The sequence below is a fragment of the Pavona decussata genome, unplaced genomic scaffold, assembly GCF_977016875.1.
Source record: "Pavona decussata unplaced genomic scaffold, jaPavDecu1.1 SCAFFOLD_3, whole genome shotgun sequence".
Classification (NCBI taxonomy): domain Eukaryota; kingdom Metazoa; phylum Cnidaria; class Anthozoa; order Scleractinia; family Agariciidae; genus Pavona; species Pavona decussata.
The window spans coordinates 1,640,001-1,665,865 of record NW_028145427.1 but is presented as its reverse complement, the minus strand read 5'-3'; the positions used below and the strand labels follow the sequence as shown (position 1 = coordinate 1,665,865).

The following is a 25,865-nucleotide window of genomic DNA, read 5'->3' as shown; positions in this document are numbered from 1 at the left end:
AACAGACAACGCTTTCATAGGATTATCTAAAGACATTCTACAAGATTAGTGAACATTGTCCTTGTACAATTTCATTACCCGACATATGCAAATCCATCATTGTTTTTAATGTAGTTTTGGTTCTAAACAAAGATCGCCGTAGATTTAATTGTACAAATCATGTGCTGCTCACAATAGTTTGGATATGCCTGAACGAGTATGCGGTTAGCTACTCCTGTGAAACGAGAAATTTCAATCTGTTGTAGTCAAGAAACTGATAGATGGTTCTTTAATCTGTAAAACCCTTGGAAACCAAGCTACAAGACGTGATAGAAGTGGATCTACTCAGAGAAGTCATCGGTTGAAGCCTTCCTTACGTTTTATGCTCGCTTTTTCAACATAACTTCCGCCGGAATAACGTAACTTAAAGTCGTTAGCTTCGTTTGCCGCGAGTATTTAGCTCAGTGGGGTTGAAACTATTGCGAAAGTAAGTGTTGAGATTTCATAACAAGTGTTTCGCTTTGCTGTTGCAAGAGAAAGACTTAACCATGCCGAAGGGGAAGGAAGAAAAAGATAATGAAGGAGAAAACTATTTACAAAAGTTTACTGTCGCCGTATTTGGTGATTCGGCGGTTGGTAAAACATCGCTTATTAACCGTCTTGTCGGAATTGATTTTAATCTTGAACATGAACCCACCGTGGAAGACTTTCATGTGAAGCATTTAGCTTTCAAGAACAAGAAGTGTGAGCTTCAAATCATCGACACGTCAGGAACGTACGAATTTCCAGCCATGAGAAGAGTCGACATGGAGAAGTCTGATGCAGTTTTGTTGGTGTACTCGATGGATCGCCCCGAATCATTTTCAAAGCTTGAACGCTACATGGAAGAAGTCCGCGAATGCAATGTTACAACGAAAGATTTCGACAAGCCAATAATAGTTGTGTCCAACAAAACTGATCTCCCCGACTTGATCGAACCAAAGTTCCTTGACAAACGAGGTCTTAATGTAAGTGTGGGTATGCATCTTGAGGCTAAATATGGCTGTCACTGGTTTGATGCTTCGGCGAAATTGGGTGACAACGTCGAAGATACCTTTTACAAAGTGTTGGACTATTTGTTTAAGAAATGTGCTAAAGAAAAAGCCCATCGTGCCCCGCCTAGGAGAATCAGCTCTTTGATCCAACGGAAAATGAAAGTTTCTCGATAAGAAAAGTGGTCTCTAAGTTTTATTGAAGTTTTACAGCGTAAGGAACGGTGAGTTGAACATAGTAACTTACAAAGAGTGAACGGCTTTCAATTTCACGCTGTAACCGATGCTAATACAAGCTGCAATATCCAGACGGTTAAAAATGCGACCGGTGTTTGTACGTCTTTGGTAAAATGGTGAAATGCTATTGATGACTTCACTTGAAATCGTCATAGCGATAATTTGTAACCGGAAGGCCAGGAAATAATTTATAGGCCTCGCGAACTGCACACTGGCTATGATAAATGTATGAAAAGCACGCGTTAGTAACTGCAGTAACTCAGCTGTGCATGAAACAGGTGTTTTAATTTTCAAAATACAAAGAACGGCCGTTTCCGTCGACAAATTCGATCATGTTTGTCCTAACTATTACAAACAGTTGATATTATTTAATTCTTATTTATAATAGGGTTAAAACCAACTCTTTTCCATCAGTTAAGTGAATCAAGACTTATGTTATACGGAATTTTATTTTGTATATGCACAACAAGAGTCAGAATTTCAAATTAAACGTATCGCCTAGTTCTGTCTTTCTTACCCAAGAATTTTAATTGTTTACCGAAGAAATAAACATTCAGCTTTGTTAGCTTTTAATTAACATACATTATAGACTGATATTATCAATAAACTTATAGAGCTTGACAATGACGTCCTCGCATGAGGAAATCATAAAAACGTCCAATCATTGATTTATTGCCCAACGCTTTTCCGAAAGCAATTTGTATGCGTAATGGCAATCGAAACTTCTATAATTAACCACCATGAAATCTTTTCACTATTTAAATTGAGCTCCGGCAAGGATTTAATCAGGCACTGCAAGAACAGATCTTGAACAACAGCTCATATACGCACAATCTGACAATTCAAAACACTGCGAAAATCACGGCCTGTCTTCGGGCATTCACTTGAAGCTGCGACATAAACCTTGCCTGCCGCGTATTTTGTGGAATGACAGCAATCTTTATCAATATCAATAGTTGAATCTTTGTATTCCACTTTTAATGAAAAATTAATTGAACATTTAAGATCAAGCTAAAATTAGCGAAGCCTCTCAGAAATATTGTTCATCAGAAAAGGCCTAAACGACTAGTTCGCCGCTTATTCGTTTGCCTTCGTGAAAACGCCGTAAATACCGCCAACTACGTAAGTCCGGAGCTTTGAATCACGCCATACACGCAAAGATAATTAAATCCATTGCCCTGAGGCTTGTTCATGCAACCTAATAGAGTTTTAACAACACTCGACTCTCCAAATTAAACGTTGCCCCAGGCTGTTTTGAGCAAGTTTTCAGGTAAAGCTATAAAGCTCAGAAGTCTCTTCAAAAAGCCTAGAATTTATGTGACTAAAATGAGAAATAGTTTGATCCGTTTAATTTTTCTTAACTTAAGCCCGAAGACAGCCGTAGACGGACTTTCAGGAGCGGAGAGGCGAAGCAAGTGTTGTCAGTTAAGATCTGCACCCTTCAAAAGCTGTATTTTCACTGGACCCTGAAAACTTGCAAATGCATTGTGTTTTTCTAGGGTTGGGAGCATTGTTCTGTTGTTCATTCTCTTGTCCTTTCGACCAACCATGTAAGACGTTGCAAACGGTGCAGATTCGCTACAAGCGTTGTGCGCGCGAAGGCACTAGCTGGTCTAGGGGGATCTGAGAAAATGCTCTATCCGAACATTTTGAAATCTCGAAGCTCTGAAATTTAACTTCTAGTACTTCTTCATTGATAATTTTCAAAAATCAGTCTCGCTCAAGTGTAAAATGGTAGTATTTTTATTGCTTACAAGTCAACATTATTCGTACTCGCTCCTGGGCCGTGTAATGCTTGCACACTTCCTTCCTGCTCCGTGTCGTTGCTACGGTCCCAGTGGTATGGTGGAGGAGACATTAAGATATGGTTAAAAATATGGTTTAAGAAGCAGCGTCAGATCCTCCAATTCATAGTAAGCTCGCTATAGATGAACGCAAGAACCGAAATTGGTTGAAAGACGAAAGGGAAGGCGACCAACATGGAGTAGGAGCCGTGTAGGCCTTCCACCTTTTACAACCAGGGCCCAGTTGCTCGAAGCATGGTTAGCGCCAAACTGGGTTAAATGCCATGACAACCTATAGGTTTTAATACCTCTTAACCAATGGTTAGCGCTAACCATGCTTCGAGCAACTCAGCCCAGAACGTATTTATGGCTTTTGCTTAAAAAGGGGTACGATCACAGAGATTTCGCTGTATGTTGGCCGAAACTGCCCAAATATTTGACTAAGAACGCCATTTAAAACGTGAAGTCGCTCTAACAGCACCAGAAGGAAAATATGAAATAATAAGTTTTTAGCAATTTCTCCAAAACTCACAGGAGGAACTTGAAAACTAGACCAATTGTTTCAAGTTGCAATCCATTCCATCCTAGCCAACTGCAGACAAAAATCAATGATACTAGGTCATGCGCCCTAGTGCTAGGGTTATTTTTAACAAAACTGAACCATAATTTTATTGTTCCCATCAATACAAATATGTTGATTCTCTATTCAAAGTGACACTAAAAATACACTGCCCCTTTAAGATGCGTGACGGTGGAAATTAAGACTTTACTGGGCGGGTTTGGATGTCTTGCGAACTTACCATTCAAAACTGTTCTGGCATTCCGGCAGCCGCATTTGAATAACTTTAATTTGTTGACAGTCACATTTAATTTTGAACGACTTGCCCTCTGGAATCATTTGAATTTTCCCCTGAATTCGCTCACTTTATGAGGGTTTAGCCTTCAGGACACAACTGTAAACTCTATTTCCAATTTTTTTTTGTTTTTATCTAACATTATGGATATTTTTTCCTAATTTCGCGATAAAACTTAGTCGAGGTTAATGCCTTGTCTTGTCTTTCTTTCTTTCTTATAAATATTAAATAATTAGTATTAATTAGTATTAAATATTAAAAAATTATTAAATAATTAGTATTGTAGGCCTTCACAGATGAAGAGCCACATTCTTTTTATGTGAATATGCTGTAAATAAACCGTTATTATTATTATTATTATTATTATTATTATTATTATTATTATTATTATTATCATTATTATTATTGTCTTTCCTCATGCTTGCTAGCTCTTGCTGCGGCCCTGATAAAAAGTTATTCTACTATTGACCTGTTTTCATTACAATTAAATTTCGATAAAATGTGCAAGTCATTCAAGGGAATGCATGGCCCTTATGAATTATCGGACTAAAGTTTCCTGACATCTCTAATGTCATGATTGACTAGTAGTACAGCAAAAACCTAACTTTTAGCAAGTTTTCATGTCAACAGTCCTCATTTGTCGCAGTTTTGCAAGCTCGTTTCTCAGTTTTGTCACCTTTGTAGATAATTCTTCCATATCTCGGGAATAACCCCATAAGGTCTTCTTTAGCGTAATAATCTCGTCTAACACATCGAAAAAATTCGCATCTTCGTCTTCGTTTAGTTCAGTTTCCTCGTCTGACGATTGGAATGGACTTGATATTTCCTTTTGTAAATCAGGCTCGAAGCATGGCTTCTTTTCCGTCTTTGGGAGCTGCAATAAACAGTTGTTATTGACAACCGATACCTTACTCTCCTCACAAGCTTCAAAACTGTCCAATGAACTATCTTGCTCTTGCCCGCATTCTGGTGAAACTATTTCAGGAATAATAACCATAGGAGTTTCTGACATTTTACCGATAGAGCTCTGACTTAGGTTTCTAGAGAGTCTAGGAAAAAATATTCTACGTAATCCGTTCCAGTGAAAATATCCTATGTCTTGTGAATTATGATTCTCAAGATCTTCATCCCGTCCTCTCTTCCGCAGTTCTTCACAAAGCTCGTGGAATGTAAATTTACCAAGAAGAAAGCGAACGGTGGTTCTACCCCCATTGTTTAAAATGGCATCGAACTGGACGTTATCAAATGCTTTGATCAAATCTTGAACAGATCTTGATCGTCGTAGTTTTCTCCTCTCTTCGTTGACCTCGGAAGAAATTATACGAGCTTTAATTTCCTGGATCAATAGATTGTCGTCAACCTCTGAGAGCAACTTGTGTTGTGGAATCTGCGCGACTTTTGAGTCCAAACTAAGGCGATGAGATTTTAGGCTTCCAAAACCGTGTTCAATTCTAGTTTCACCAGATCGTGTCTGTGCCGATGATAATTCTGAATCAAGCGAAGTTGCACGGACCCTTTGTTTAATATGAGACATATTAAATTTCAAACGGAGTTCCAAATCCTGCCTGTGAGATAGTTAACGGTGAAATATAAATACTCCGATGTTATGCTGCTTTGTGAGTACCTAGCACACCAACTCCCTTCTACTTGGTGTCATCGTATTCGCTGGCAATACTTTAATAACTAATTATAGGTTTTAAACCAATTACGAAGAACTTCAATTATACTATTGGAATTAATTGCCATGGTGTTCATGGCTGGAGAGCCGGGGGACGCTTCAGGTTTCTGGGGAGGGTAGATGGGCGAGTTGTGGAGGGCTGTCGAAAATGATGTAGACCCAAACATTAAAAGTTCGTCCGGCTATTCTTGCATTTTTGTTAAATGATGTCCGTTTAAACGACGTTTGGCATTGTAATATTTGTTTTACTTATTATACAGACTCTTTTGTCAGTTATTTTACTTGTGATGCACTCCATCCATCTACTCCTTTGTCTTCACTAACAAACCACTCCCCCCTCCCCCCCCCCCCCCCCCCCCGCCTCCACCAGCCACCAAAACAATTATTAGAAGCTAAGGAAATAAAAGAACAGACTTGCTGGCTGCTTGCTTCTTTGTTTATTCATTATCGGATAATCGACTTGTGATCCCATTAACTAAAATAATGGGCTGTTTTGTGAAAAGTACTTTGTATTTACAATCACTCTTCTTTGAAAACAAAACGTAGTGCGCTTTAAGTGCCAGAACATTGTTGATGAAAGGCTTTTAACAACTGAATGAAGTCGTCACTGATTATGTTAACATTAACATTTTCATCTTCAGCACAACTAAACTTAGGATTCTTATAGGAAATGATTGAAATATGTTTATTCCTCGCACATATTCCTATACACGAAACTGTGTAAAACTGAAATTGACCCTGTACGGATCGACTCTGATACTCGCAAATTGACAGGTGTTTTCACAATCAAGTCTTCGAATAACCGTAAACGTTTCACAAAACGAAATATCTTGGTGTATGATTTGATAGGAATGAACTCTCCACTCCCTAATACACTCCACTTTTCATGATCAATTCAATTCTTTGAGCTCACTGCAGTGCTGTTTCGTTATGCCTTTGTTTAAGTGCACTTTCCATTTGTCACAAGTGTCCAACCAATTGCAAGAGAGGTCAGTTCGTACTAAACGGAATCTACCAATTTTAATGATAACTTTGATCCTAGTCCTTCGCATGTACCATTTTCGGAGTGATTATTCTTCAAGATTTTGCAGCACCAGCCGTTTCAAAATGACGCATCTGATTTATCAGACCGGCCGGTCTGGACAGCAAGTCAGTCTGGCAAATGGAAAGTACTTTAACGTTCACTGTAGCATATTTTGTCTTATACCAAGACAGCATCTATCAAGCCGTTCTTTTGCCAGCTTGTTCCTGTTTAGCCAATGTTTTGCCATCATATTTATCCATAATTTCTAAATGTTCGTCAGGCAAGCTTTCTGCTTTTGATTCCGTTCTAATATTACTTCTTTAAACAGATTAACTGACCAGAAATCTATGATCTGGTTTTAATTTTTTTGGCATTCAGTTTTGTCAATCAGCATGATATCGATATAACCTTTGTTAAAAAGGTATTTTGTGATATTATACAATGCTTTTATCACTTGCTTTCTTTTATAGCCTTCTGTCTTCAACCTTCAACATTCCACTTAACTCAGTCGTTTCGTCCTGACGCTTGTATCAAGTGCTTGCAATTGTACACCAGCTTAAATCGATGTGCCTTCTTAAAATCAGTAATACTTCAAAACAAAACGGCGTACGATACGAGGCTGGAAGATCACCCGAAGTGCCTGCACTCCGTAGCGGCAAGACCAGCGGTACGCCGCACTAGGCCAGGCTCGAGATCCATGAGGTGTACTTTGTTACACATAAAACTCAGTCATATTGGGATCCTCGGCTGGCTCGTCTCGTTTGGGTCTTCGTTTTTTATCCAAAAAGATGTCCCGAAGTTCTTCGAGCATTGCATTCTGTTTTCTAAGCGATGATGTTATGTCTCTCAACCTAGTAGAATTAAATACAATAAAACAGTAAACAACTGAGATGGGAGACATTCACTGGTTAGTTGGAACATAAAAGGGTTCACTTACTTTACTATAAATTGGGACAAAACTGCTGAGAAACTTTTTGTAGACCAACAAAATTCACCGTTACATTCATTCATCAACAACAACAACTCAGCATCATTACCCCCCCCCCCCCCCCCCCCGCCCTCCTCCTCATCGGTGTTGTTTGCCGCTAAAACAATGAATGGCTGGATACTCGTTCGACCTTCAAAGCAACACTGAATGAGGACTAGCGGACCACAGAAGTTAGGTACATAAGTTAAACAGTTGTTAAAACAAAGCCTGCACAAAATTCCTTCTTGACGGGTATTTCCGACGCATAACCTCTGGGATACCGGTGCAGTGTTCTACCAACGAAAATTGCGTGGAGTTCAGTCATCCTACCCTTTCCAGTTTCTGCACTCAAGATTTCTAACTTCTTTTCATTGATGAGAGGCTTGGTTATTCAGTTCAGTTTTCCAGGGTTTTTAAATTGTACTCACTGTTCATCGTGTCTCTCAATTGTTTCCCTTAGGTCCGCGGCCATTTCCTGCTTCTCATCATCTTCTTGTCGAGGCGACAGAAGTTTAACAAGTATATCCACAATCTGGCAATGAAAAAGAACAACTCGTATTTGACGTATCAATAACATTATCGAGTTGATTATTTTTACGCGCCTAAAATTCGATGAACAGAACACTGTTATTCTCATCATAACGTTTAACAGCGATGAGAAAGGTTGCATCTCGAAAGCGCTGTTATACAAAAAGAATTCCGCCTAGCAAACCTAAACAGGTCAAATTAAGAGTGTACTCAGAAAACCCGAAAAACAAAAAAAACCTCAAGCCATTTTTTTTCTTTACCACTATCAATCAAAAACCTAAAGAAGCTTACTGGCATTTCCTTCATTTTCATTGCTAAAAGTTCGCGCAACCTCGATACTCGCAAGTCTATTAGCCAAAAAGCAATAATAGAAAAGTGATACCGACAAAAAACATAATCTAGTTGCGAACAGTTGAGTTCCTTTTTAACAAAGTAAGTTATAGAAGGAGAAGGTGGTTGGCAGGTAATGGAAACGAAAGAAGGCTCAAAATTAAGGAAACCAACCACAGTGTGTATTGACCTACGACTATCTGTACATGATCACCGCTCGAATGTTCTACCCACCAAGAACAATTATGGCGAGCTCAGAGGGGCCGGCCATATTCTCATATTCCCCAGTTGTTCAAAGAGAGGATCACTTTATCCAGTAGATAAGTTGCTATCCAACGAATAAAATATATTGGTTGGAGTACATTTTATCCTCTTGATAGAGTTATCCGTTCTTTGGACAACCAGGGCTAGGTCTCTAGGTCTATATGCTAATGATAACAATGAAAATGGTGATGAATCAATCAAGTCAATGACAGAATTATGGTCCTACAAGATGGGATCTTTATACGTTCAGCATACCACTAATATACTGAGTACTTCGTATACATCTATTTGATGATAAAATCTATTAAGAGAAAGATTTGTGCTAGGTTGATGGTTTTATTCTTGGTCGGGGATCTTTTTTAACACGATAACATGCGTAATTACCCACTGTCCAAGCTCCACACGTAAACTTTTCTCTTTATATTTAATTAAGTAACCTTGTCACAAACCTTGGTTTTGAGGTTCTTTGGTTTGTTAGGATACTCAACGTATTCTGTGACCTGCACACTGTTGAGAATGAAGGTTGGAATGGCGCGTTCAAGCTGAGACAAATGTTCCACCTAATAAACAGAAAAAAATCGGAAATAAATTGCGTACGCAGTAGTAAAAAAAGGTTGATGGCAAGTGCAACTTATTCCCAACTTAAACAATTTGCACAAACCACAAATTAAACTACAAATTTTTAGAAAGTGGATTCACCTTCTTTTAAACTACCTAGTGATCATGCCAACTCAATATTAAGCTGAAAACCTGAGGCGTTAATTCAATAAGCCAAAATTGTTGGTTTATAAACGCGTTGAAATACGAATGGTGCGCGCGAATCAAACGGAATTTTCAAACGGAGTTTTCGACCGACGCTCAGTCCTTGGCGTTGCTGTCATGGCAGCCAGACTTCCCTCCTATTTTACTCGATGGCATGGCATAAAAAGGGGCGCGAATGGCTTCTAAAGAATTGCATCAGTTTGGTGGTATGCTACCAAAAGACATCGCTCGCACATTCTGTCTGCTCACTTTTCCTTCTTTCCTTTCTTCTTTCCTTCCTTTTCCCAAAACGATGCAATCTCAAATAACACATGGACATACCAACAATGCATACCTGGCTTGTATATCTTTCCAAAGCAGCCGTCTTTCGAATGGTATCAATATCTCCCACAGCTAAACCGATCTGAGATAAAAGAAAACTTGAATTATCACAACGCACATTCGCATAAAAAATAAATAAAATAATCACTTAATTTAGTGTCAACGTATTTAGCGCAAAGCCCTAATTGAAGGCACTCTTCAGATCGAATTGGAATTTGGAAATTAGTTGGTTTTTAAGGAGAGAGGAAAACCGGAGTACCCGGAGAAAAACCTCTCGGAGCAAGGATGAGAACCAATAACAAACTCAAGCCACATAGGACGCTGAGTCCAGGAATCGAACCCCCAAAAAACCATCAGGATTTTCATATTTTTTCAATTAGTGTTAGTAATTACTTTTACTAGTTGTAATTAACTAAAGGTGACGTGCTGTAACACGAGGCATCGATTTATAGTGCAACTTCCAACGCAAACCAATTGTTGTCATGGGGACAAGTTTTGAACGAAATTGCACGTGTAACCTGACCCCTCTTCGCCACGTCTCACGACTAAAACCTGCTTTGTGAGTTGCACTGAGAAACTAAGTAGACTAATCTACTTCTCTAAACGTTGCAAGATGCATTGTAGCGTGTAACATAATTTCTGCAACATGTAACGCAATGCCCTCTACAACAGTGCGTTGCCAACGAGGGCATTTCATTGCAAGTTGCAAATTATTTCGCGTAGCAGCATCTTAAAGCAATCCGGGTCTACTGGATTATATAAATCCAGGGTTCGTGCAGTAATAGTCCATTGTTAGTATAGCAATAGACTGCTGTTAAAAAACAGTCCTTAGGATATATCTGAACTTCGGAAAGGCCTTCATGAGATCTTTCTTCAGCCCTTTAACAATGTTAATAACACATAAAAATAAAACAACAGACTCCAGTAACTTACCAGTAAGTTAAGGAATATTATGGGCATCATAAAGCAATAGGCAATGTATAGGACATACAGAACCAATCCATTGCCTGGAGTTCCATTGTAGTTTAACAGTATATTATCATACTGCAAATTGTCGAGCATCATAAAGAACGTCGCCGCAAATGATGAGGACATGTTTTTAAAACGAAGATTTCCTGTATTGTCTCCATTGTTTGCAGCCTGCGAAATATCACAGTTACGTACAATAGTGACAAATCGATCGATTCTCGCTTAATTAGAATGTAGTAGAAAGTTTAACAAACTGCAAGGCTGATACTACGTGAAAAAGTTGACTTTGCGAGACAACAACCCGACAGAAACCGACAAATCAGGGCTGCAACCGTGGACAGCTGTTTCGTTCTTATTGGAACTCGTCGCACGGTGTAGCAGTTCTATACGAAACCAGCAACAGAGCCAGATCAAACAAAATCCAACAAAAACCCATGCCCTATCATGTTTCGTACTTTGAACCTGCCCGCCCCCCGAATCACGCGTTTAAGCATTTTTACTTCCATGATGAATCTTCCTGTTGTTCTGATGTAAAAATCGAAAAAAAATCTCTCGTCAAGTTTTCATCCCCGCGTTTAGGGCTTCTAAAAGTGACAAACCCGGTTGGGTACAATACCGTGCATAACGGGAGACTGGGGATAGTAAGGATGTGACGTCATACAAGAACGCTCAGTCTTGCGATTTCTCTTTTCCTCAATTGTTTTTCGTGTGCAAAGGAAGTAAACGGTGTGGACGAAAATATGAATGGGATTGTTGAATACTCAGAATAAAACAACTGAGGAATAGAGAAACCACAGAACTTGTGTTCTTGTATTGGTGTCGCAGCCCTACTCATGGTCCCCAGTCTCCCGTCTTGAGCGATATTGTACTCAACCGGAAGTGCAATTTGACGCTTCTATAAGCCTCAAAAGCGGAGAAGAAAATATCAAAACGAATTTCTTTTTTCGATTTTCATAGAGAACAACATTAACATTCGATCAAGAAAATAAAAAAAATATACATATACACTTCAAGGTTTATTTCTTTCTATAACTTACCTCATCTTTAGGCACGACGACATAAAGTGAGAAAGCGAATGCTGCCAGGAGAATAAGCAGAATGACCATCACCTACAGCAGTGAAAAAAGAATGTTAGGCTTCAGTGACTAGAACGTTGGATTTCCTGGACTGGTTACAGTTAAATTATATCAGTATAATGTTGGCTTTAACTTTAACTTTAGTTAAGAAAATCACTTTTGGAAGTCAAAAAATGTTTATTTTACAATGTAATATATATATAAATTCACGATGTCAAAATTGAAAATAACGTATGGCAAAAATATGTCAAGTTTATAATCTTCAATTAATAGGAAAATTTTGAATAAGATAAAAAGGTGAATAAATATGCAAACTTACAACGCACTTAAATCATGGCTTTTTGACCAAGTTTTTTTATGAACAACAGTATTATAAATTACCATAGACCATTTTATACCTTTCAACCACTCGTTATTTGTGTAGTTTTTGGGATCATAGCACCGATATTTTTGCCAGTTTTTCCGTGGCTTAGTTTCTAGGTCTTTCCGGTAGTGAAAACCAAGAGGGTGGATGATGCTATCTTGGTTTTCACTAGCGAAAAGATCCTGGAAAAGAAGGTCTTAACATTCACACCATATTTCAGATCAAAACGACGTAAAAAATACACTCAGACGCAATCTTGGGAGTGGCACACCGGCCCGTGACGTAGTGTATTTTATAAGGAATACTCGTGGGAAAGGTTACCCAAAGGAACGCTTGGACTCACCTTGGAAACTGTTTTAATGGTCTTAGTGATCATCACAATGTACAATCCAACATAATTAAATCTGAAACAAAAAAGAACAAAACTAGTCACAACTCCAAACTAAAAAGACAGTCCGTTATAGCTGGCTACATTCAACTCCGCACAGTTGCCAGCCGTGAACAAGAGTCTTTCATTTCGTCTTTGCATCGTCAAGTCTTCATTTTCACCGAACAGTCATATATAATATGTTGGTATAAAATGAGCATTGTGTCCTCATAAAGCTTATGTGAAGCAGGTAGACCAAAAGCCAGGGCAGAGGCATCACTGAGTAATTTAGTGGGTAGTGTTCCAATGACAGATACTTTTCGCAATCAATAGGTACACAAAAAGATTTCCGCTGCACCCAGTTTTTTTTTAACATGTACAAGATAAGTATTATGCAAATTTTCAATTTACTGTAGGTCTGTAGCTTACAAATATATAAGGAATGCTAACAATTTTATTCATATTTGACTAATCTTCAAACACCGTTGGTTGAGCTTAATCCTGCTTTGGTTTTAACTGACTTTCGACTAATCAGGTGTTCGTTTCTCAAAGCTTCCGAAGAGCTTTTGGGTCGAAAAAGTAATTTTCTTACCCCTTTTCTAAAGATTGCCGGTTGTTTTTCGTACAAACTGACACAACGTGTTTCTTAATCTTAGAAAATTTTAATGTTTATACTTTCAAAACTATTAAGAATTGAAGTTCTTGGCAACGAATTTTGTACATGTAAAATAGTATTTCGGGTCCAAAATCTTTTCGGGAGTTTGAGACAGGCGTAGCTGGCTCGGAAAACCTAAAGCAATTATTCAGGACTAAATTTATTCAGGCCTATATTTCAGCAATACGTGCGCTTAAGATAATTTTCAGTGATGATTAAAGAATAGAAACGAGACTTACTTGCTGATGTATTGCAGAAGTACAATCCATACAAGAAAAACACAAATTCCCATTTCAGAAATATCCTCAGAACGCGGCCGGACAAGCGTCACGAGGGTCAAGACGTACAGGGTCACTTCCAACCAGTTATTTAGAGTACATAGATACTTCACACCCTATAAACAGAAAACAAACAAACAAAGTGCACCAGTTAAAAAGTAAACAAACGTCAAGAAGCTGTTTGCTTCCCATCAGAATGTTTTTCTTGTCAAATCTGAGTATCGTGGGTTCGATTCTCGCCGAGGTCGAAGATTTTTTCTTTGCCTCGTGCGATCTCCCACTTCCTTACTAGGGCTAACACTCAGTGGGAATTTCATGGGTTCACTTTAGCACTTAACATACAGTGCACAGTTAATTCGCGGGTCCATCATTTGTTGTTCTTATCCCCAGTTTCCAACGGTCAAACGATGGGAAATTTTTCCATGCGACAAGACGTCACATGTTTGGTATTTAAAAAAAATGTCTAACGGTGAGTCATGGTTATTAGAACCGTACATAAGTTGTTGACGAACTTGATTAAAAATGAAAGTATATCAAAATATTAACTGGTTTGAGCCCAAGATTCCCACTTTAGGGATCTGTTAAGCCAAGAGACCAACATACCGCGAGTGAAAGCTGCGACTTTCGGTCTAGTGTAATTAAGCTAAAAATTGGTAAACATATGATAAAGATTGACATTGAAAATGAAATTTAGTGCGGGGCCCTTCTTACCTGGACATTCATTTCAGACCATAGACCAAAGATGACGGTTAAAAGCATAAGCAAAAAGAGCGGAGTGTTTTCCTAGCGTTTAGACCCAAATAATGTGAATTTCGGTTCGGTTGTAAGTAGAAGACTTATATTTTTTTAACCCATACTTCTTTTCTGAAGTCCGTCGTCGCTGTTGAACTACGAGGGCAACGACAGTTTCGTTTTTTAAAAACTACTTCGCAAATTATTCCAACTCGTTCAATTTGCGTGATGTGGTTGAACTAACTAGAAGATTAATAGGAGTAGGAGGCGTTCAAATTCAAAAAAGGAAACGAAAATTCGCCGTCGAGTTTTCATGTTCTCCACCGAACTTTATGAATTTGGTCAACTTTCATATTGTTCTTTTGCGGGGAACGGCAAATGTGCCAAAATGTATAACGCACCTCCATAGCAGTTGGTTTTGCTCGTTAAATCCAACGCTTTCTGACGTGCCCAATTTGCACAACCCTCCTCGATTAGCCTTTGTTATATCCCGGTTGTGTATGTATTTATTTTTTGTAACTAAGGTTTTAGAAATTAACAAAGTTGAGTTGAGCTGAGTTGAAGTTGTGTCCCCGCTGCCGCCGCCGTCTTCCCGGCGTCCCAAGCGAGTTCCGGTAAATTGTACAATGGAATACCTCCGACTGAATTTTCAATAGGAGATTTTGTACCCAATGTACACAAATCGTGGACAAGAGACTATTCTCTTGTCGTGGAGCGATCGGTCTGTTCATGCTCATACCTGTCAGCGGAAACTCCATGAAACAATAGGACATCGTAACCCATAATTTTCTCTCTTGCGGTAAGAAACCAAACCACCGACATCTTTATCTTACTTCATGCAGTGCTTACCTCGTCAAACATCTGGAAGACCTCTTTAGCCAGATTGTATCCACATGCGATAATGAGAAAAACTGACACCGTGGCATGAATCCAGTCGTCTTCAAAACATAACGCTATCAGAGGTTCATGTCCCTATGAAAAATAGAAACACAAGAATTACAAACAACCTTCGATTTCCTGCTATTCAGATTTTTCAACTGTTTGGTCAATGAGATTCCAAATGATGGCACTTCAACATTTGAAGGTGTCCGCTCACTGGCTATGGAGCGTGTGACGTGGCGGCCATGTTGGTTTACCATAACAAAACGGGCAAATGAATAACCTTTCGTTGACAGTACAACAATACGGCGGCGATGGCGTCATGGCGGCGAAATGGTGGCTATGACGTCAAGTGCATTCGCTCTAAATCAGGGAGAGTTTTAAATTCATACTGGACAAATATTGCTTAATAGGGAAGTGGTCAAAACTACTATACTTGAACAGAGCCCACCAACCCACAAAATAGATGGTGGTCTCTGCCTGCACTCCCCCCCCCCCCCCCAACCCTTAAACGATTGCGGGCTTTTTTGGCATAGCCACCCCTCTATCGAGCAATAAAAAAAAATGAAAATGAGATTCAAACCTCACTTTTCTTGTTTATTTAGCAATGCTGACTCTTGCTAACTGAATATTACTGTGTCAACTGAAATTTTAAAACCAATAAAATTTTGTCGGTAATGTTTATGAGATAGGTGACCACGATAGCCCCCATATCCCAGAAAAGCTGGGTCCTCTTCGAACAAACTTGCTATGGCCAGTTCCTTTATATATCTTGATTCTCAGAGATAAATATGAAAGTAAACTCAACACTTACCTGGTCTCTTGAGTCCACTTGTTTTTTCATCATTACCATCAAAAGCAACACAAACAGGATGTAAACACACTGGTTCAGCAATGCACATACAAGGCCAAATTTGCGCCTGGCAAGTTAAACAGCATACCAAATAATGACCGCTATTAATCCTTTTATAAAATAAATCAAATTAACCTGGCTTGTTTTCGAAGGATCAAGTCACTTTCATTAATATAACAGAGCGATATTTCAACCGTTTTCGAAACTGATCTTTGAACGAAACGAGCAACTTGTTTGCTTTATTTGTTTGTTTATTTGTTTGTTCTTAAGTCAGTCTTTGTTTATTGCGTTGGTCTGTCTGTCAGATTGTCTGTCTGTCAGGCAAGGATTTCTTGTACTGTGGTTTTGCATAGGTGAAGGGGAGGTTCAAAATGTAAAAGGAAAGTGTCAGAAGGTTAGAAAATAAAACGAAAATAAGCCAAGTACAACAAGTTTTCTGATATTAGAGTATTCTATAAATCTCATACCATTTTATATCCATAAGAACTGAACACAGAGTATGCGTGAGACACTGAAGTCGCTGATACTTCACCATCGTCTGAACAAGAATAGAAAATCAAAAGGTTGAGAATCTATTTAGTGTCACTATGAATAGCCAAAAAGTATTTGCTACAATGGAATCCTTATATCTTCTATTTCCTAGCCTCCCACGCAAACGTTCTTAGGGGTTCGTCACACGTTCCGCGTGTGGCAGGAACCCCTGAGAACGTCTGCGTGGGAGGCTATCTATTTCCCAGCTTTAATGTACCATCTACATATAAGGTCTTCTTTCCCTACGAATGTCCCAAACCAATGTCCTAAAGTTAAAGGCCAAGCGTTGACGATCAGTTATAGTCGAGAGGTTTCCCAAATGTTGTTAACACTATGACAACGATAAATATCTCGATTAAGAGTTTTATTTGGCTCATTGTCAAAATATTATAATTCTGTTGCAGAATATGCTAGGCAATGACGTGGGATCTTCTTAACAACTAGGGAATATTGTATCCCAAGGCAATATCACTAATTTTCTGACTTTCACAATGTTTTTTATATGCTTCCAAGTGATTTTGAAAGATGTATTCAGATATTTGTCAGCTTGAGAAATATCTGTTTCTTGAAGCTTTCAGGCCTCTTTTGTTTTCGAAAACGTCTCACACCTTGGAACAGAAAGTGTCTGCCAAGACAAATAACTAACCGTACATAGTTCTTTTTTTTGTTCATACTACGGTAAATGTGTATGAATGGAATCTTACATGAAGAGCGCTTAGTGACTCCTTTGCGTTCTTTTCTTTTCGCTTTTCATCAGGCATTCCTTGAATGAAGCGAAGATCGTATGAAACCTGAATATAATAAAGTACAAAACAATAGTTTGTTCAAAACGTTCACATATACAGGATCATTTACATTAGAAATACATAAATTGTAATATTTAGGATGGAAAATGCATGTAGCTTAAAAAAGCGCCATTAATTGTAATTTTTTTATTGGTTGTAAACAATGACTGGGGGGTCTTCTTAGAAAAGTTCAGTAGAGCTTGCTAAGATCTCCTGCAACTGAATGTAATACTTATACAATGTTACAATTAATGGGTGAATCAAGTTGCTAATTCCTCGAAAAAAATCTAGAGGCTAAAAAAATGGACGACTGTTGCGGCATTTAAAACAACATATATATCTCGTATCCAATTATGATCCAGGCGTCGGCCGCCTGTTCTATAGCTATTCAAATTCATTATGTAGAAATGAAAAGTGAAGTAAATCTACCTTGTAATTTTCATCTTCTGGGTCACCTTCTTCCACAATACAGCGGTCGAGGAATTTCTGCAATTAATTTTAACTTTTTTGATTACTTTTAAAACATGTTTCCTGTACCGGGAAGTGCTGAAATTGTCATGTTTTCTAAGTTATAAAAAGAGGAGAAGCCGGTGGTACAATTCGCAGTTATATTAAACAACATTAAGCAGAATGTTCACGACATAAATAAATTTTCCAAACTGAACTTAGAAAAACTGTGAATTTTACCTTAATTTTACCTCAAGTCAATATAAGGCAAGTGAAAATAAACGATAAAACCGAGCAACGTTTCCGGGGTGGTCATGACGCTATTATCAAGTTCAAAGTAAAGGAAATAAATGAAGTCAATGTCAGAAATAGTTAATAGAAATAACTTCGATTGCTTAGTTTACGAAATGGTGCTAATTAGAGAGTTAACACCATCTCTCAATGTCCAATCGGACTCAATTCAAGCTAAACTATTTACGTGACATTATATATTCAGACATTATGTTAATTTTTTAGTAAACTATTTCTGACGTTGACTTCATTTATTTCTATCACTTCGAACTTGATAATGGCGTCATGACGACCCCGAAACGTTGTTCGGTTTTATCGTTTATTTTCACTTGTCTATGTATAAGTAAACCTTTACTTATAACTCAATATAACAATTCAGAAATCGCCACTCTTACAAAGACAGGTTTGAGTGCGGGCAGAGATGCCGTACGTTTGTTGGTAAAATTGCGAAACTCAAACAACAGTTCCTAGAATTTCAAACAGATCTATACCAAACTAATGCAGGCATTCGTTATAAATAATCTTTTCTTTTTGTCGTTACAAGAGTCACTAACAGCGAACTTTACTATTGAATAAGAAATCAGTGGCAACGCATGAGCTGCTGCTTTAAAAACAAGAGCAAAGTTAATATTAATAGCTGCCGCACACGAATCACAGTGCAAATTTTGACATTCGACCAATGTTTCCTTCTATCGCAAATTAATGAATTTGTGGCTTTGAATCTTCATCATTTATTCATTTCTTTGCCTTAATTAAAATAGAAGAAATGATCGAATTTACAATAATGGCGAGGCGACCTCAAGAAACCACCAGGCTTATAAGAGAGGCCATCTCGGCTGTCAGTATTGTGCTGCGTATGTGGGCTTAGTCAATTCATGATTTTATAGATAAAAATTGCAACATTTTTTTTTCTTAACGGTGAAAAAAAAAACTAGATGAAGAAGTAATTGTTATTGGGAGAGAGTTCCAGATTTTAGGACCTTGGTAAAGGATTGTAAATTGCTTAAGATTTGTTCGACGAGAATGCGATCGATAGTGGTTGGCTGTTCTGGTGGAAATCTCGTTCAAGTCTGAATTTTTCAGTTGCGTTGATAACGGTGACGATCTTTCACTGTAGTCATTTATTCATTAGCTGAGTACCTTTGCTACTTCCGGCATATGCTGTACCAGTAGCTGAATCTGAGTATGAGACCCATGGGTGGTGCTTCGGAGAACTTCTTTCCATCTGAAATAAAAAGTATTTCTTTAAACTCAAACACCGAAAGTATACAACGCTCTGATAAGTCGACCGTTATCTTCGGTCATTTTAAGTTATTATGATTGATGAAATTGTTCACTCCACGTGAACGAGTACTTCAAAAACTCATTAATAATTCATAAGCCCATTGACCTATCAAATGGTCGATAAAACATCACGTGCAGTGGTTTAGCACGTGTTTTATTGGGTCTAAAACCCCTCGGCTGCGCCTGTTGGTTTTAAATCCCGATAAAACACTGCTGCTCGTGTTTTAAACATTACTTTAAAAAGCTAATCTTAATCTGAAACTAATCTTTCAAGAGCTAAACAAACTTGAGTTTTTCGGATAGCAGATCGAAATGAAATCTGACAATGTTCGCTTTTGTCAACTGAGAGGGAAAAAAGAGAACCCAAAAAACTCCCGGAGCAAGAACAACAAACGAGATTGAGCTTGACATGTTCAAGGAACTGAGTTTGTTTCTTGTTTACTGTGAGAGTTAGGTTTACAAGTTAAAACAGTAACGCTCTTTACCTTCTGTGTTCTACGATCCCCATAGCAACCGCTTCCTGTCTTGCCTCAATGGCGATATCCAGGATATTCTGGTTCCTCTCGTTTACCGAAACCAGTTGTTCTGGTTTGGAAAGCAGGTATTTCAGGATTTCAGCGTGACCTCCTTTGGCTGCCATGTGGAGTGCAGTGTTCTATGAGGGAATTTTTGGACTTGTGACATTTTTTACTAAACGATGAATTTGCTAATTTAAATCTAACGATTGAAGAAACATTTCAGTGAAAATTCAGCCCATGGTCCAATAAAACATGACTGATGAAACTCCTGGCGGAAATTGTTACAAGAGATGAGAAAAAATAATTTAATTGTTTTTCGTGCGTCAAAAGATAGCTTTCAAACTAAATGCCCTGTAATTCCCTTTTACAGCGGTTTCTTTTTACAACGCTTTTTGTGTCCCTCACTGATTCTTCCGCGTCACTCAGAAACATGGTGCTCAACTGATTTCAGGTTTACGGACAAATGGTACATTGTGCCTTACTCCACTTTGTGTTTTCAAAACAATTTCCCATATCTGTGGTAGGTAGACATGCATTTTAAGAGAAAACACATCAAGTAAGTGCAAATGATCCAACAGGTCGAACTTACCTTAATTTCTGATTTTTTTATGGAGCAAAGTGATCAACCACGAATACTCACTACAAGCAATTTTTTACTTTTTTCATCCACGTGTGTGGAGAGCTGAGATACACTGTTATGTTTCCTGTACGCACCTGATTTTTGTCAGTGACATTAAGGCTCTCTGGTTTACTGGCCAAAATCAGTTCAGCTGATCTTTTCGATCCTTGTAGAGCCGCGTAATGCAGAGGAGTTTGACCGTGAACATCACTGGAAAATAATAAACCATGTTAACTGGGTGCCTATTGAAATTACGTTACAAATATTACTGATGTGTGAAGTTGTCCACCTGTGATCAGGGATATACGACTATGACTGTTATTGGCAGCTGTTTCATAGGATTTGCCTGCGCGCCATGCATGCTTATATATGTATGAATTGCTTTTATAAAATACTTTGTGACTTGCTGACTGTTTTCACGGATGACTAGAAAACTGATGTCATGGCATTTCATTGGGTTTTTTTTTAGCTCTGAGTATGGTTAAATGGCCGGACCTTTAACCAAATTAGAGTATGCCTTGCTTAATTGAGCCGTTATTTTGTGGTAGTCACAACAATAAATATTAAAGCAGAAAGAAAGACTTCACTATCTGTTATGAAACGAGTATACATTACCAAGGAAGTTCGCTCTGACCTGTCAATTTTTGCGCCCTTTTTGAGAAATAATTCCACGACTTCATCACGTCCCTCTTTTGCCGCAAAGTGAAGAGGAGTTCGTTCATAAACATCATTGGCGTTAACAGTTCTCTTTCCACGCCCTTCCATCAGTTTCTTAGCAACGGATATGCAGCCGTATCTGACTCGAAAAACAAGTTGGTGATTTTTATTTCTACTAAATAAAGACACATAAAAATACTGCTTCGAATTTTTTTTATGTAAAAAGTTGAAAATAAGAATTTAAAAAATAAAATCGAGGATAGTCAATACAAACCACCTAAAGGATTAATAATATAAAAGCCCTACAGTTTTCACTCCTCACCAATATCTTAACGTACAGTTTCGATTATTGACCATCTCAATGTATGTGTGACAACCAAGTAAAAAATAACTGTATCAATAAAATAAGTTAAAGCTTGTACCTTGCCGCAATGTGTAATGGGGTTTCTCCTGCGCCGTTTGTGATGGTAGCTGCTGCTCTGTATTTTAACATTATAATGGACGCATCCTAAATTACAAAAGATCCGTTTGTAAGAGTCAAACCTTCAAGGCTGAAACGCTCTTTCAGCTAACAAACAAATGTGTTCTAATAGCTGGATGGTGAGTTGCATGCCATGAGTACGAAATATCTGAAGGAGTTCGCCCAAGAGGTAACATACGACGCGGCAAAACAAAAAAGATTTCCACTCTTATCCTATTCAGCCTGGAGGATGGTGGCACAAAGCCGTCCACGCTGACTTTGAATATTCATAACTCTTTTAGTATTTAAGCAAGGACCACCAAATTTTGTGAGTTTTCATTAAACTTATCTGGCAACGATTTGGTCTGACATTTAATTGTTTATCTGACTTATGCTTCTATGGCCAACAAGATATTGAGAGCCATATTTTGGGAAATTTGGATTTTTTTTGCTTTTTGTTTTTTTGTCTTTTGCCTTTTAAGAAATTTTTAACTTTATTGTCGTTACTTTGACATTTTTAAACCATTTTATCATTGCTTTATTGGTTTTCATTATTTTTGAGTTAATTTTAAATGGCTTTCTACAGGTTTCGAAGAAATCGAGAAATCCAAGATGGTGGATCTAACATGGCGGCTGTTTAATATATTAACGTAATTTCCCCATCGCATGATGTCATCGTCCCATTTGTTATAGCCTAAAACATAGTTTTGGACGTGCAATATACCCTTCAGGTTTCATTATCATAGTCTAAATAGTCTTGAAGGTACGAAGGGGTGGGGGGGGGCTTTGTGTCCCCCGTCCCTCCCCCACACCCCCCGCGTACTCTACCCAGCCTCAGTAAGTCAAAATAACCTCAAGCCAAATAGGATTAAGTCATTTCAAAGACATCTTTAAAATTGAAAGGCAGGTCGTTTTCAGCTGTTTGTGTCACCCAGGACCCACTCGATTAGCCTTCTTATTTGGGTAATGCAAACTCTTTGCCTCATTTAATACCTTTATTTACTTTTTTACGTTAACTTTAATTTGGTAACTTAACACTATAGACTCTTTCTTATGTTTTAATCATTGTCTCTTTTTGAACTAGGCACTGAAGTTAAATAAATTAGATTGGTTGAAATTCATGCAAAATGGAATTTTCAGTCTACCTTCACACATCCTTTGCATGCTGCGTAGTGAAGCGGAGTGTTACCGAGACGATCTTTGGCTCTTATAAGAGAATTCGCCTTCACGTCCTAACAATAAATAACATAAATTTCTTAGATGTTTTGGTGTTAAGAATCAACGCATATTTTTAGATGCTGTTTGTATTTTCACTAGCTCGCAAACTTCAGCACGACTTGTAAAGCCCATACAGTGGTGCTGCAGATCAACACACCTAGTAAGATATATATGCATGTGTATTGTAGCAAAAAATTCACCCTTATTTAAACTGTAACTGGAAGTGCACTAGAAACTAAAGTTTAATACATACAAAGGTATGAAGAGCTCTTACTTTTAAGATTTCCTTGACAATATCAGAGCTTCCGATGGCGTAATGCAAAACTGTTTTGTTCTCCGAGTCCCTAACATCAACATTAGCTCCGTACTCCAACAGAACTTTAGCTGTATCATGGCAATTACATTGAGCTGCTAACATAACAGGCGTGCGGCCCTCGTAGTCTGTTGTGTTAATTTGATCAACATCCTAGAAAAAGAGGAAAATTTACATTGAAGTACTGTCGCTGTTTATTTCTGAATCACTTAGTTTTAACAACCTTTGAGAGTTTTCGTTTTTGTTTGCTATGTTTATTTTTGTCTGTCTGTTTGTTTTGTATTATTTTTTTTTGTTTGTTTTGTACTCCTGTCATTAGCTAGGCAATTGTATTGTAATAAGCCATTTCCGAGTTGCTGTGAACCTCATTATGAAATTGAGGCTAAGGGCAAAGCTTTTCATATGAAAATCAGTTTTGTTTGCATATGAATAAAAATTAACGTTCATGATAAAAACTTTGCACTTAGCCTCGCTTTCATAATGAGGTTAAAACAACCGTCAGAAATGGCCTATTGATGATTTGCATGTGACGTCTGGCAGCCATGTTTGTGGTAAGGAACAATAAGATTTTTCTACTTGAACAAATTTTCTTTTGTTTTGTACTCCAACATGGCGGCAATGCAAACAACCTATTCACAAAGAGCTAGCATGACACGTGCAATTTAACGGCTTCCAAGTCAGCCGTGTTTTTTTGTCAGTGCTGTTGACTTCTTACAAACAATCAAGCACAATCAAGTTTGCTTTAAGTCCAAACCACATCAGAATTATGTTTAGATAACGATCGAATTACACACCATGTTTACGCTTGAATAATAAAATTGGTGCACGTGAGCGACATTTGAGGGAATATTAGGTAGGTGGTTAGGGATTAAATGGGCATTTATATTTTTCAAATAATTTAAGTTATACAGCTGTTTGATACTACCTTAGTCAAAAGCGTGACTAGGCTAAGTTAGAAATTTAATCAACACGGGTTTTTTTTTTTTACATACCTTAAATAAAACGTTGACAATTCAAAAACGAAGAATAGTGAAAACAATTTTGTACGAGATTTGAAGAATAGGAAAATGCGAGATTAGGAAGTATAAGCTACCCTTGCTTGAAGTCTTGTCCAAATATTTACCTGTCTGAGAAGGTAGGAAATCACTTCAGCGTGATTTGATTGGGCAGCCCTGGTAAACAAGATGAATTACAGACAATGTTAATAATCATAAACTGATCATAAAGATAGACAGGTAGATCTAGAAGAAGAAGAAGAAGAAGAAGAAGAAGGCTCCGATAACTTTGCAGCTTGAAAAATACCTACTTACTGATGGACTATAGGCTTCGAGTTAATAGTCCGTAAGGACTTCGCTTGGTTAATTCTGAACTTTTTCGCAGGTCAAACGAGCAAACAATTAGTTACAAGGAGACAATGCAAAGACATTACTCGAAAAACCCTTTCACGTGCGCTGACTGGCATTACTGGTGCAAACAAGACGAGGATAGGGTTTGTACAGGAGTTCGACGACAAATGATTCTTGCATGAATCATTTGAAGCATTCAACCCTGTAAATTCAGTATATCAGACTGAGTAAACTTGAAGCCTCTAGATACGATATGAGTCACATAATCACCTTTCGACTGTTCAAAACTATTGACTGAAAATCCGCCCGAGGAGAAAACAAAACGCTATTGCTCACTTTCCACAAAATCTACCCGCTTTCTCAAATTTGATCGAGGAACCTTGTGCCAAGTATTTTTAGTTCTCTGAACTTAAATATCGAAACGTTTGTCGACGGATGCACTGTACTGTGGCAGGGCGTATCTGCTAGCTAAACTGGAAACAGGAATATAAAGCGAGCAGGGGTAACAGTCGACAAGTTAATATGTAGTTTTTTGTTATAAGCTTTGAACTTTTCTCAGTTTTTATACGTGACGCGAAATTTCCCGCGAACATTTTACAGCTATCATTTTTGCACGATATACAGGAACTGTGACTCCCACGTATCAAAAGGATTTGCTGTTCTTTTAGTCTTACTTGTGAATAGGCAGCATTCCATCTTGATCGGGAGGAGGGTCCACGATGAACGCCACAGCCTTCATCAAAATATCCAGGATGTCCATGTACCCGTATGAAGAAGCCAGATGAATAGGGGTACTGCCGTCGGATGACTAAAGAAAACATTTACAGATGTGATTCAACACTGATCAACAAGCCAATGGCCTTCCAAATGTTGGCCTAGCTGCATACACCGTGCCTGGGGCATTTAGCTATATATTAGTTTAATCAAAATCTATGCCTGTGATTAAAATCTAAAAAAATCTAAAAATTAGACATCTAACTAACACCGCGTAAGATGTTTGTTTTAAATTTCACTCACTTGCTTACTTACTTTCGATCTGAATTTTGATTGTATAAGAAAGTATCGCAAAGAAGTGTATTAGAGTTCGACCCCTCAATGACTGATTTTATGTTTTTTCGGGAGTGCCGCGCCCACGATCATTTCTTTTGCATGTTTTTTTTTTTGTTTTGTTTTTTTTTTTGTATCATAGTTCATACATTTACTTTCACTCTGATGTATCATCTGTGGGTTCAACCGTATCATAGAGTATAAACTAAGAAATAATCAGCTCCTTTTTGGTTTGCATAAGGTCTGAGTTGGTAAGAACACTACATCAGTATCGCAAGGCTTAGAATCCAATTCAAATTCAATTTTACATCATCATCATCATTATTGTTATTATTATTATTTTCATCATCATCATCCTCATCATCATCATTACTTGAACAGTTTATTGCTAAAGGTGCTAAGAAAATCCCTGCTGAG

General features: G+C 38.0%; 2 protein-coding genes across 4 annotated transcripts in view; one reads left to right on the top strand and one right to left on the bottom strand.

The window, feature by feature from the left end:
• LOC146489816 (ras-related protein Rap1-like) lies at positions 1 to 1,992 on the top strand. The gene has a single exon (XM_085103092.1). The coding sequence runs from the start codon at positions 528 to 530 to the stop codon at positions 1,185 to 1,187; it is 660 nt and encodes a 219-aa protein (XP_084959218.1). The 5' UTR covers positions 1 to 527; the 3' UTR covers positions 1,188 to 1,992.
• A 3,985-nt stretch (positions 1,993 to 5,977) lies between these two features.
• The window catches only part of LOC146489815 (transient receptor potential cation channel subfamily A member 1-like), a 35,610-nt gene continuing 15,722 nt past the window's right edge, over positions 5,978 to 25,865 (bottom strand). For all 3 annotated transcript variants that reach the window (XM_085102858.1, XM_085102850.1, XM_085102871.1), the window contains exons 8-29: positions 25,076 to 25,209; positions 24,179 to 24,227; positions 23,017 to 23,208; positions 22,670 to 22,756; positions 21,487 to 21,572; positions 21,042 to 21,203; positions 20,503 to 20,617; positions 19,756 to 19,925; positions 19,127 to 19,211; positions 17,678 to 17,734; positions 17,168 to 17,254; positions 16,400 to 16,470; positions 15,894 to 15,999; positions 15,050 to 15,172; positions 13,430 to 13,584; positions 12,512 to 12,572; positions 11,766 to 11,837; positions 10,693 to 10,899; positions 9,773 to 9,841; positions 9,126 to 9,236; positions 7,983 to 8,086; positions 5,978 to 7,438 (exon numbers count right to left, since the gene is read on the bottom strand). In XM_085102858.1, coding sequence (XP_084958984.1) covers positions 7,300 to 7,438; positions 7,983 to 8,086; positions 9,126 to 9,236; positions 9,773 to 9,841; positions 10,693 to 10,899; positions 11,766 to 11,837; positions 12,512 to 12,572; positions 13,430 to 13,584; positions 15,050 to 15,172; positions 15,894 to 15,999; positions 16,400 to 16,470; positions 17,168 to 17,254; positions 17,678 to 17,734; positions 19,127 to 19,211; positions 19,756 to 19,925; positions 20,503 to 20,617; positions 21,042 to 21,203; positions 21,487 to 21,572; positions 22,670 to 22,756; positions 23,017 to 23,208; positions 24,179 to 24,227; positions 25,076 to 25,209 — 2,442 coding nt within the window. In that variant the 3' untranslated portion in view covers positions 5,978 to 7,299. The remainder of the gene's footprint in view (positions 7,439 to 7,982; positions 8,087 to 9,125; positions 9,237 to 9,772; positions 9,842 to 10,692; positions 10,900 to 11,765; positions 11,838 to 12,511; positions 12,573 to 13,429; positions 13,585 to 15,049; positions 15,173 to 15,893; positions 16,000 to 16,399; positions 16,471 to 17,167; positions 17,255 to 17,677; positions 17,735 to 19,126; positions 19,212 to 19,755; positions 19,926 to 20,502; positions 20,618 to 21,041; positions 21,204 to 21,486; positions 21,573 to 22,669; positions 22,757 to 23,016; positions 23,209 to 24,178; positions 24,228 to 25,075; positions 25,210 to 25,865) is intronic.

Excerpts from the sequence above, each read along its gene's own strand:
- LOC146489816 (XM_085103092.1), top strand. The coding sequence starts at position 528 with ATGCCGAAGGGGAAGGAAGAAAAAGATAATGAAGGAGAAAACTATTTA.